This window comes from Molossus molossus, unplaced genomic scaffold (assembly GCF_014108415.1).
Source record: "Molossus molossus isolate mMolMol1 unplaced genomic scaffold, mMolMol1.p scaffold_m16_p_18, whole genome shotgun sequence".
Taxonomy (NCBI): domain Eukaryota; kingdom Metazoa; phylum Chordata; class Mammalia; order Chiroptera; family Molossidae; genus Molossus; species Molossus molossus.
In genome coordinates, this window is record NW_023425353.1 from 35,085,154 (window position 1) to 35,097,965 (window position 12,812).

Consider the following 12,812-nt stretch of genomic DNA (forward strand, 5'->3'; position numbering starts at 1 on the left):
AATATGCAAGTGCTCAGAAGACAGTCAGAAAACTTAGAATGGAAACAGAGTGGGAGACTGGGCCTGGAGTTGTAGATTTGACTGGCATGTGGGGGTAGTTGAGGCTGTTGATCTGAAGGGCTGAAGATCTGGCAGTTTCTTGGAGTGAACCTACCAGAAAAGGTCAATGGGCACTAGAAATAGTTTGCTCCACCTGCTTCTGAGGCCTAAAACCAGGATAATGGATGGTTGTCTTTCTCTATGAAAGAACAGAAGTCCTGGGTGCTCAGCCTGGGCTTAGGGAAGAATACAAGAGGGGAGCCACGGGGTGGGCAATGAGCTTGAGGAGTAGTGGATCTGAGGATGATCTTTCTTCCCCTCTCTGTTTGGGGGTTTCACCATGTTTTTAAGATTTTTCTTAAAACCACATATGTGTCACCAGGAGAAGGAAAATGGACCATAGTCTACCTGCTATTGAGGAAGGCATTTCAGGAAAAGGAGTTTAACTTCTTCCTATTTCTTTGGAATCAATGACCAGGGCAGGCAGGTCCTTCCAGGCAAGGCCCACTGGCCTGGGCCATTGAAGTCCTGCCAGGAATCTGAGGGCCACAGCCCATGAGCTAAGACCAAAAGAGTTAACGTGGTTGCTAGAGGCTCTGATTTAGAGCCAGCAGTGGACACGTGGGTGGATCTAGCTTATTAAAATTTATTTGACATTTAATAAGCACCCACTGAAAACTCAGCCACCTTTTGCACCTTGGGGCCTTTCCTTCTCTCCCCAAAGGCCCTCATACTCAGTTACAAATACTCTTGTTACCTCCAGAAGAAGCAGCCAAAATTTCCAGTCTGTCTCCTTCCTCCAGGGGGTACATCTGACCTTCACACTGATGCCCAAGGTGATTTCCAGTGAGCTAGATGCTATGCCCTCTATGGTTCTGAAACACACCTACCACCCAAGGTCAAGAAAGGCAGATGTAGACTCTTGGACCTAGATGTTTTTCTGTGTCTAATCTAGCCCAATGTCCCACCTAAAGCAGGAACCTTCTCTACAACATCCTTGACTGACAACGATCTCTGCTTGAATGCTTCTAAGAAGAGGGAGCTCACCTCCCCCTCAGAGCAGCCTGCCTCTGTGTTGGACAACCCCAGTGTGGGAGTGGGGGATGTTCTTAGACTGAATCACATCTGCCTTCTTCGATCTTTCCCTTGACGACTCCAGCTAACCTCACGCCACACAACAACTGCACGTCCTTTCCTTTGCCATGATGGTGTGATGCTTGATGATGACCCAGGTCCCTGCCTGCATTTCTCTTGCACCAACCTGGTGTTTCCAAGTCTCTGAGGTAACAGATCAGGACCTGGCACCCTCCACAGGCAGGCTGCTCCGCCCTGAGGAGCTGCTTTGCTGACAACGCCTTTCCTGAAATGGTCCCCAGAGCCAAGAATATTGCTCTAGATGTGTTCTTATCAGCACAGAGGACAGCAGGTCTGGGCGTCACCTCTCCTGACCTGAACTTTAATTGGGACCACAAAGCCAGACAGACCTGAGCTGAAAGCCTTGTTTTATAAATCACTAGTTCTAAGTCTCTGGACAGGTTACTTGTCCTTTCTGAGGCCCTGTTTCTTTACATGCAAAATGTACCTCATGGGGCAGTTAGGAAAATTAAATTAGTTAAGAGGTAAAGTGCTTAATATAGCAAGTGCTCAAAATTGGAGAACATTATATATTTCGTATCAGGTATGGTGCTTTGTTTTTAAGAAGTCAGTTGTATATCACACGTATGAGTCATGTGGTCAACTAAATACCTACATTTATTTTCATGCAAATAGCCAGTCAGGTGTCCTCCTTTTCCACTGCATCTTTTTTGTTTTAACCCAAACGCTAGACTCTAGATTTATCCCTCTAACATTTCATCTTGCGGATTTCGAATTAGCATTCAACACTGATGGATAGTTCTGAATTTTGATTCTGTCTTCTATGGTGTTAGTTATACTCTCCAGCCATTGCCTACAAACTTGATAAGAATCCCCAGGCCTGTTCCTGACTCATGAATTTACAAAACAATCAAACAAACAAGAGATTGAATTAGACAAGGACTAAAATAAAACCGGTGACTTCCTGCCTGGCTGACAGAGTCACTAACCCACTTTCTTTCCGTGTGAGGACAAGCTCTGTACCTGCTTTACAGTGCTTTCCCTTAGGAGGTAATCAAACGTGTGCCAAAATAACGGCAGTGCTCCGGAATTTACTAAATGTGTAACCCTAGTAAATGAGATGAGGTCCCCATTATTTTTTCTTAACAATCCTGTGATGGTTCCTAATGGTCACTGAAATCAGTTTTCAATGCCCAGAACCCATCTGCTTCCGTCTCTTCAAGAATTTGGCAGGGATCAAGCTCACCCTTCTGTTCTGTCATCTTAGTGCTCGTCCCTCTTGCCCAGTGTGAAAATTAGAGGGTTGGCCAGTCTACCATCATGGGGCACATACCTTCGGGAAGCTTAATAGTATTAGATGTGTGATTAGATCTGTGGTCGCCTGCAGCACAGTGATGGTTCAGTTAGGCTGCTTCCGGAAAGCCCTTGACCCCTTACCAAGCCTTTATCTTCCTCTTTCCCAACCTCACACACTCCACCTAACTCAGAAATCAGGAAGATGGCAACCACTGTCAAGTGTGTAGTTACCTAAGCCCCATATGTACCGAGTAGTGTCTACTACATATGGAATCAACTGGAACTTTTCTAAGATAGATTCCCTAGCTCACCCCAGCCCACCTGATCATCCTGTCCAGGCCATTTTTAGTCAGTCAGAACCTCCTGAGAATTGGCCCCATAAACCATGTGGGCACACCATGTGTCTGCCTCTTCCTGGACATGGAACACCCACAGCCCCACCCACCACCCTTGAACATGAACCTTGTTTTATAAATCAAGGCTCCCATCCAAGTGTCCAGCACCATGTCCAAAATACTTTGTCTTCCCAACCTGCCTTCCCTGTGGTCTCTTTCACCCCAGTCCAAACCCCCTTTTATATGCCTGCTCACTGTGCTCCGGGCACAGAGAATGGACATAAACCAGTGTCCCAGAGAGCACCGTGCTCTCAAATTGACCAGATCTGCCACATCTCAATGGGCTGTAGAAGGTAACCCATTTGCAAACATTTACATGATGTCTCCTTCAGCTTTTGTATCATCTTGGGAGGCAGGTCTGGAGGGCAGGAGCTGCCAGCCTCTCTGTGGTGCCATGTGTCCTGCCTGCAGGGAAGAGAGACAGCGCCCTCCCAGCACTGATGAATGAGGCTGGGGCGCTCCTGCAGGTTTTCTGTCACCCCCAGGGCAGGAAGCCTGCAGAGCTCCAGGTTGCTGTCACATCCCACAGGGAGGTGCGTGCACTTGGATGGCCCAGGTATGGACTCGTGCATACATTCAGTTCAGGTTTTATAGACCTTTCTGCTTCCTGCGTTGGGACTCAGAGTGGGGAGTAGTAACAAACCACCAGCCAAGACACCAAGAATTAGTCCTCATTGCATTCTCACCTGCTCCTGACCACCAGGCACCTTGAGCTGCTGCAATAAGGGAAGAGTATGGGCTCTGCAGCCGGACTTAGAGGGTGTGCAGTTTACCTCTGCCACCTGTGAGCCATGTGTTCTGGTAAAGTCATTTTTCTCCCTAGATTAATGCCCACCTCCTGGAGTAGTTGTCAGGGTCAGATGCATTGAAATGAGCTACCAGAACAAAGGTACACAGTCAGCTTTCCATAACTAATTATTCCTACCCCTTCCCTGTCTTAGGCCAGGCCCATCCTCCATCAGTCTTGTTTCCTCTTGGTACATGTGTCTTGAGCCTTCCCTCAGCTCTACGGTCCTTGCACTGTGATTCTCCAACAGCAATAGCCTTAGTCAGAGGTACTGATGTCCACAGGAGAAAATGCACTAATGCAATTCAATGTATGAGACTCTGAGTTTAGAGAACTAGGAGCACAGAGGAGCCAGGTTTCAGGGACTGGATAAAAAGAGAACAGTTATGAATAGAGGGAACGGACATTTCTAAATGGTGAGCTCAATTAAAAAGAAGACAGACTTCTAAGGCAGCCAAGGGAGTGAACTCTGGTCCACTTAGAACTCTGCGTCCACCCCGAGTCCCAGGGATGGCCACTGTGCAGCTTGTCAACACTGCGTCTTCACCTGTCCCCACTGGTTGCGGCAAGGCCATGATTACTGCAGACCAGGTTTTGATTTTCCTTTGGACCCTGGGAACCAGAGAAGCTTCCTTTGGTGGGCCTTAGATGTGACAAAATCCCCCAGAAGAGGGCGGTGAGCACTTTGGAAGCACCTTTGTGGATGTAGGCACCACCTGGTGGCCCAGCAGAGCAGGAGAGTGGCCAGATCTCAGGTTGAAGTGGCCAAAAAGGCACCAAGCTGCCCCCTAACTTGATGATTGGCACCCCACCCATGGGGCAATTCAAGGCTTAGCTTGTGTGCCTTTAAAATGAAAGCTCCCTCCTAAGGCAACCCAATCTTGCCTTTGGCCATCTGTAGTCTTCAAAATGGTATTCCCAATTTTATGTTCCCATGGCCAGCTCTGAATTCCTCATCCAGAGAGTTAGCAGGATGCTACATCTGAAACAGACTTTACAGTGGTTCTCAATATGGCAAAGAGCAGAGAGCAGAGGTGGGGGCACGTCAGAATCCGGAGACAGGCCAGGAGGCAGGCAGGTCATTCTGATGCACCCCGGAGGGGTACCTTCACTTGAAAATCAGATACAATCAAAGTCTCTTTTCCAGGTGAGGAAGCTAAGGCCCTGCCTACAATAAACTTGAAGACAGCATTAATACCTTGTTAGTCCAGAACTTTTCACCAAATGGTTTTAGTACCCATTGTTGATACTTGCCTGAATCAATCGTTACGTCAATAGTGATAAAACGGTTATTTTCTAATTCTACCATTCCTTCTACATTCCACTAGCCCTTTTCTATAAAGAACTCTTCTTCACCCTCCCACTTCATTTTATTTTATTTCCCTGTTTGTTTGTTTTTAAACATCATTATTTTTAAATTCAATGCAATAAAAGACATTAATATTTAGAAAAGGAGTTAATGCACAGGTTGATATGAGTAAAAGCACATGTGGACTTTGCAGTGAGGCAGCGTTGGGCTGCAGGAAAGGAGAGAGAACACAGTAGGGTTTTCCTCCCTGAAACCAGGAACATCTGGTTAAAGTGGAGGCCCAAGGTGGTCTGGAAGGGCAAAGAAAGGGGGATAAATGGCACTGTTTCAGGAGCAGTGTGTGTGAATTTGGAGAGAGGCCGCTCTCTCGAATCCCCATCCCCAGCTCGTGGGGCTGATAGCGGGGCTGCCCTAGTCCACTGTGGGAGAGCCCGTGCCTCTGGGCCAGCCGCGCCCATGCCTCCCTCCCAACGGCGACTGTCTGGATAGCAGCCCAGCTGCCTGGGGCTTGGCCTCCACACACCCTTGACAGTGTCTTGGTCTTAGATTGAACGTCCCTGGAAAATAAGATCTTTTCTACAGAGTGGCCTCTGTACAACCCGAGCCGGTACTGGCCATGTTAGGACGTGAGCCCTTCGTGTGGAGCTGCTGTGTGGATGTCTTGGAGATGTAACGTTGAAGAAGAGATGAGTTTGAGCCATGAGAACTTTTACCTTTGAGCCCAGTGTTTGCTCTCAGAACTGCCCATTGAAGGCACGCTCAGTGTGTGCGTGTGTGTGTGTGTGTGTGTGTGTGTGTGTGTGTATAAGGTATGTTTTCCCTGTTCACTGCTGTGTGAACAGGGAAAAGAGGGCTTACGTTGCAACAGAGGGATTTAGGTGAGATGAGGCTTATAGAAGAAGCCTGTGACAGCCAGCACAAAGGGCTGGGGACAGATTTCTGAGGGCATCTGTGGAATTTAAAAGGAGTTATTTAGAAACAGAACATGTCTGCTGTCAGGATTAAGGGTACTGTTTTCCTGAGGCAGGAAGGTGGCCCGAATGACCCAGTGGGACATTTTTAGACCCTGCAATGTTGTAATTACACAGATAAAAGAATAATCTAAGACTTCACATTGCACATTACTGAGGAGCAATTTTAGTTATAAAATATTATATATATGTGTGTGTGTATATATATGTGTGTGTATATGTGTGTGTGTGTGTGTGTGTGTGTGTGTGTGTATATATATATATATATATATATATATATATTTTTTTTTTTAGAGAGTGGAGTAAGATAATGAGTGAAGAAACTTTTAAGGTACTTTTAAAAAAAATACTTGGGAGATATCCCAACACTTTGGCCTCTTGGGCTCTGCTATCTTTTTAATTCCCTATATTCATGTTCTCTGGCTTATCTGTGAATTTGGCTAACACATTCCCCAGCCGCTCAGCTGGATTCGATAAGGCGGAAGATGTTAATAGGGTACCCTCCATCTCTCTCCACTGTGTCTGATTTCAGGACTCGTTGACCTGCTACACCCAATCTTTCCCTGCACTCCTGTCCTGTATGGGCTTATCAATACAAAGGATAATCTACTTGCCAGGCATCCAATGAGTGCCCACAATGGGCAGGCGGCAGAGGGGCAGCAGCCCGTGGTCCCTGAGGACCTGCAGAGAGGCTGTGCTGGTCCCTGGGAGCTGGAGAGGGCTGCGGTCAGGACTGGCCAGTCCGGCTCTAAGAAGCTCTCGAAGCACTTGCCTGCTCCACTCAGTGGTTCTCCAGGGATCAGTGGTGTCTGCTTTCTACTCACCTCGGCCCGTGCTGTAGTGCTGGAGCTTGTCGCTGTACACGGCCTCTTTGCTGTACGCCCGTTTCCTGTGGACACAATGAGGAGGAGCTCTCTGAGCCTCTGCTCCAGGGCCCTCCGCCCAGGCCTCCTGACCCACTGGGCGCTCACCCCGGCATCTCCTGGGATGGGAACTGCAACTCTCACTTTAGGTGCAGCGCCTGTCAGGGCCAGTGACCGCCACTGTGGGCAGCTGGGTCTGCTTTCAAGTCTAGGTGTTTCGGAGGCCAGGCAGGCCCTGGGTCCCGTCGGAGCTCGGGGCAGAGGCCCTGGGGATGCCTATTAGTGCTCTGGCTGCACTGTGGCACTGCTTGGGAGCGTCCACCTACAGGCCGCTGCAGAGCAGAATCTGGGCTAACCGCCGAAGGCAGTAGCAGCAGTATTAAAAATTCACAAGGCCTTCAGGGCCAGCCCTGCTGCAGAACCTGGAGTTCCTCTTTCCTCCTCTGCTCCCCTCCTGCCTGCTGCCCTATGCTCTCTGCCCAGGCCGGTACCGGGCTCTCTAACCGGAGGATGGGCTGCGGAACAGCTGTGATGCTCCAGTGGGTCAAATGCAATTTTGTAATCGTCACTCCGCAAAACTGTCATGTGTGAGGGGCGCTGAGAGTCTGGTCTAAAGTGAAGCTCGAGGATGGATGCTGTTTATTCATAGCCTTGCCCAGCTCTTACAGAGGATTTTATCCCAGGCACAGAGAAAATCATCTGGAGAATCTAGGCTGCCTGTGGACTGCGATGGAGTAATGGTCAGGAGCTTGGCGGTGTGTCTGGGAGTGACTGGGCTTGTCCAGTCTGCGCGACCTGGGAGGGGTCCCAATGGGGGGCTTCCTGGGTACAAGGAGAGAAGTCAGGGGAAGGAGTGGAGGGCCTACCTGCTGCAGACGATGGAGATGGCCACCAAGGCCACGACAAACACCACCCCAGCCGCCGCTGAGCCAGCAATCAGGGGCAGCTGCTCTCTCAGCTCAGACTTGTAATCATCTAGGTAAGAAAGACACATTAGAAACCTCTGTATGCCCTTTGCATATTGCTGGTACTCAATGTATGCACCAAAGGCTATACATATAATAATAAGTATAAATATGCCCCAAACATTATCCATTGTATCTGAAATTCAAATTTAACTGGCCGTCCTGTGTTTTATCTGGAAGTCCTAATGACAATGCTTCTTGAACTGGGGTTCCCCAGGATCTGCATCCGAATCTCCTAAGCCCAAATGTTGAACACGACCATTTCTGGACCCCTACTCAGATCTGAATCAGAACCTCTGGGTGAAGAGCAGAGTACCTGCATGTTTACCAACACTCCAGGGACTCCCCAGTGTCTGAACCAGCTTTCAACTCTGGAGTGGAGACAGAGACTGCTAAGGACACGGGTGTTGTTCTCAACACCTCCTGCTCTCTAGAAGTCAATTTTAAACACTGAAGGTAACATTTCCATTTTCCTCTGTTGAGAGTTTTTTGTAACATACATGCTTTTAAAAATTATTTTGGCCAAAAAAATGCAAGGAGCCACAGTGAGCAGTCCCTAACAATGCCTTTATACATTAAAAACTTCATAAAGCTTTGTGACCTTCCTACAGGTCCTCCTGCCCCAGTGACCCATCTTCGGGCAACCTTCAGACTCACCTTTGCGCGGCCGCTGGGGCCCAAAGCCTCAGTGAGTGTAATTACTACCGACATGCGAACCCCAGTCAGTAAGATTAATACTTCCGAATTTGGCCACTTCCCAGAACTCTCTCACATCTAGCCCCTCTTGGGTTTACAAAACTTAACTGCCAATGTAAAAGGAATAGCCTTCTTGGGAGAAATCTGTTACTTCTTGATTTGTCTAGCAGAATTGCCAGGAGACCAGTGTTCAGATCATTTTGAGTTTTGGGCTTTTAATCCTGTGTACCTTCTGATGCCAACGCGCCCATAAATCTAGATGGTAAGTGAGGTGCAGAGAGGGGAACCAGTCCTTAAAGGAAGACAGCCCGTGTTCTTTTCACACGGGTGGCGTTATTAATCTGATGAACCGCCTCACCATTCCACCATCCTTAAAATACGACCGAAAACGCATCTAGAATAAACTCCAAACGGGTTGCAAACTCCAATCCTACAGGGAGAGAGCCGGCACTAAAGCCCCCAGGAGCACATTGCGGGGGGTGGGGGTGCCCACGGGCAGCAGTGCCTCCCACGGGAATGCCCACCAGCACCGGCTCCTCTTACAATTGTTCCTAAGAAAATGAATATTATCATTTTCATATGAGATCATCTGATTTTTAAATCTTTCTGGTGAGTCTTTAAATGGTCACAAATGGAACGTGTCATCAGAGAGCCTCAAGCCCCGTCAAGTGCCTCATCGCAGAGGGCGGGCCTAAGGGAAACCACTGTGCAAGGGCAGCCTGCTTTCTATACAATTTAACTAATAAAGGGAAAATGAAAGGCTTTCAATTTGGGAAGTTGGGAATAGACTGATATCTGGAAAATGATCCGGAAACAGCTCATACATGAATAAATAAATGTAGATAGGTAAGCAGATGATACGTAGGTGAATGACCACATACGCGGTGGTGAATGGCTAACTAAGGCGACAGTGAGTGAGCCCCGTCTGGCAGACACCCAGGCTCAGTGCTCAGGCAGCAGGGAAATCTCATTTTCATAAGCATAGGGGGTGGTCTCGGAGCAGTGGGGGAAATGGTTGTAATGGAGAATTAATAAAGCCCTAAGGCGGAAGTATTTTTGATGACAGTCTCTCTGGCCTTGGGACAGTTTGGAAAGCAGTGGCCAGACACCCGAGCAGGGCCTCCCGGGGTCACTTACGAAGCTGCCTCGAATGTTCTGAGAGGCTGGGTATGTGGGACCGCCACACCTCAAATTTCGTCTCTTGGTTTCCTTCCTGGAGACCGAGGTTCATGCAGCGAGGCGGTGAGCTCAGTTCCCAGCCCCCGAGAACAGAGCAAGTGGGAGTGATGGTGACCAATAGGCGTCTGGGCCTCGATCCAGAGTCTGGAGGCCACACTGGCCCCGTGAGGACCTGTGGGTCTCACTGCTGTGCTCGTGCAGGACCACACACAGTGACCTCTCTGCATGACGCTCAGAGACCCTTCAAAGGCAAATCCATCAGATGTTGGACAGACACCGGCTGGATTTCAGACAGATGTCTCCCTGTACAGCCGTTTTGGGAGGCAAACCCTGCCAAGGGAATTCCATGGAATCTGGTTAGAGGGTGGTCTCTTGGCTGCCCGTGCATCTTCTCTGGGGTGGGGCTTCTTCTCCTCCCTAGACTGGCCTCTCTATGCCCCAGTCCCTGGCCCACCCCTTACCGTCCGTCAGAGTCTGGAAGCACATCTTGCCGCTGAACTTGCCGTAGCCGGCCACGGTGCGGGCGCGCACCTGCACCACATACACCATGCCCGGCCGCAGGCCGTCGATCCGCGCTGTGTTGGTCTGGCTCCTGGCCATGGAAGAATTGAACTCATTGTGCTCCTGGAAGGGAGCAAAGGAGGAGTCAGCAGCCTGCTCCTGAGTGCTGTGTCCCCAGCCCGCTCCACCCTGGAGCACCCAGGCTCCATCAGTTCTTGGTTTTGCTGAGCTGCGAGAAGTCGTCACCAGCCCCAGGCCATCCCTCCGAATGGGGACAGACTGTCCTGGACCGAAGGAATAAAGAAGTGCCTCTGAACCATGGAGTGGCTACACTGTGAAGAGAGCAAGCAAAGGCTGAGCTCTCAGGGCCTGGCTGGGGGCTCACGGTCATTTTCTGTTCCGGCCCACTCCGGGGTTCAGAGGTAGAGTAGCAAAGCACACTCATCTTTGTGAAACCCTATTCAGTGTCTGTCCTCAGCAGAAGATCCCTGGACCAGCTGGGCTGCCCTAGGCCTCCTATCTTTGCCTGGCTTCTGCTGAGCTGTTCCTTCCCGAGCACTCCACACAATGGCTGTACTAGATCATCTGTAAGTTCCCTCAAGTACTTCCATTCTACTGAAGGTCGGAGGCCAGGCTGGAGTACCTCCTATCCCTGTTTCAGCCTTTACCTCAACCTGTGTCTCCGTGGAGAGCAGGCTCCGTGTCCTCACCCCTCCTACTTAGGGGTCAGGCCCGCCCCGTCTGTCGCTCTCTCCAGCTCCTCTGTCTTGTCCTTCACAGTTCCCGATGTCTGCACGTGACCCTGCACCACTGGTGCTTGTGCTTCTCACCCTGCTGGCTCCTCTGCCCACTGTGAGTGCCCCAAAAGAGTTGCTTCCTCCTTTGCTGCTGATCTTATGTAACATTTGATTTGTGCCTGGATTTTGTAGCTTCCCATCTTTTCTGCTGCTCCCTTCCCATGGAATCCAAACTTCTTTCCTTAAAAAGATTTTTTGTCTTCTCTAAAACTATTATCAGATAAAACCAGAACTCCTAAATCCAGGTTTAGAAGCCCCTCATAAGGAAATAAATCTCAATCCCTCACATGCCCCTAAATAGCCACTTTGCTGCCCCTCCAAGAACCACACCCTGACCACCAGACCTTGCTTAGGCTGTTTCTCCAATGTGAAATGCTTCTGTACAGGGCTCCCCTGTGCCCTCCAGATCCCTTAGGCCTATAGCATCCCCCAAAGGCCTCCTCTCCTAGGAAGGCTTCCCTCACTACTCCAGCCCAGAGACTTTCCCCGTCACTACCCTTCATCATTACATATCACCCTGAGCACCTCGGACACATCCGCCTGCTCTCTGATCACTTCTAGATGAGCGTAATGGAAATGGCTTAGCTCCAAGTGTGCAGGAACAAGAGTTTAGAGTCTGGGCCTGTCCCTGTCTGCACCATGAATCTTAGAGAAAAATAGGGACATCAGTGAAAATGAAGAGCTCAAGTCCCCAAGAGCAGGCTCGCAGGTCCCATGTGCAGACCTGGGACACTGCAAGGAGTTCTGGGCACAACAGTTCTGAAGGCACTGTGACAAATGAGGGGAAAGCTGATGACAAGAGGTCTGTGAGCCACGTCTTCAGTCCAAAACGACAGACAAAGCTTGGGGAACTGAGCCAGGACAGCAGAATGCAGTACAATGATCAGAAACTACCATTGTCTTGGAATTTGTAAAAGTCCGCTTTGCAAAGGCAAAGATGGCCTGAAGTGTGTTCATTCATTCCTGTGGCCAGGCCATCACCATTAGGACACACTATCATATGCTGGGTGCCATACGTGGGCTGCAGGTACCAAGGCATGGTCCTCTCCTCTGGAAACACAACATCTTGTGGGATGGACCAGAAATCAAACAGATAATGACAACAGTGTTGACTGAGTGCCTTGGCAGAGGGTAGCTTAGGGAATTGTGGGGCAACAGCAGGGTCACTCAGGTCAGACTGATAAGGTGGTTGGGAGGGGCTCAGAGGAAGGGTGACATGAGTTGAGTTCTGAAAGATGAAAGAAATTAGCTACATGGATGAGTGTGGGGAAGGAGTGCTGAATAGAATATCCCATGGGGACAGAATAAAACATGCAAAATCAAGGCTTACAGGAGCTGAGGAACCTGCAAGTGACAAGGCATATCTGGCGTGTGGGTGGCACAGGGGTGGGGATGAAGCTTCGGAAGCAGTTGTAAGGGCGCACAGGTTACAGGCCGGCTTGGGCAGACAGGTGCAAGTTACAAAGAGGCCCATGTACTGGAGGGGCTGTCCATTGGCGTTGGGGAGAGACTGCTTGGAAAAGACTACCCATCCATCATTTGACCTATTTAAAGAGCAGATAGGGTCTCCACCACCACCAGCATCTCCAGTCAAGGATTCGGCAGATAAAAGGCTATCCACTACAGAGGGGATGCCATCTAGATCTTTGGTCATTATCGTCTGTTGACACACTGGAGATCTGAGATCTGAGACTATGAAAGGCACATCACCTTGCAAGTTAGGACAAAACCCCATTGCTACAAAATCCAGGTGGCTTCCTAAACTCTCTGCTTTTCCTGGAAACTATGGAAGTGTGCACTGCTCGAAGTAAGCACTGACTAGACAGCTCTTTCACTGAAGAACAAAATGTGTTTTGGTGTATTGGCATTTGAATTTTGAGGACACAACATTAACCCATTATCATTTTATAGTCTGTACG

At 49.4% G+C, this 12,812-nt stretch overlaps 1 protein-coding gene across 1 annotated transcript in view; it reads right to left on the reverse strand.

Moving 5' to 3' along the window:
* Window positions 1-12,812, reverse strand: part of EPHB1 (EPH receptor B1) — a 413,891-nt gene that overhangs the window by 74,355 nt on the left and 326,724 nt on the right. Inside the window, exons 7-9 of the mRNA XM_036266458.1 lie at window positions 10,057-10,219; window positions 7,622-7,730; window positions 6,717-6,781 (exon numbers count right to left, since the gene is read on the reverse strand). Of these exons, the coding sequence (XP_036122351.1) occupies window positions 6,717-6,781; window positions 7,622-7,730; window positions 10,057-10,219 (337 nt within the window). The remainder of the gene's footprint in view (window positions 1-6,716; window positions 6,782-7,621; window positions 7,731-10,056; window positions 10,220-12,812) is intronic.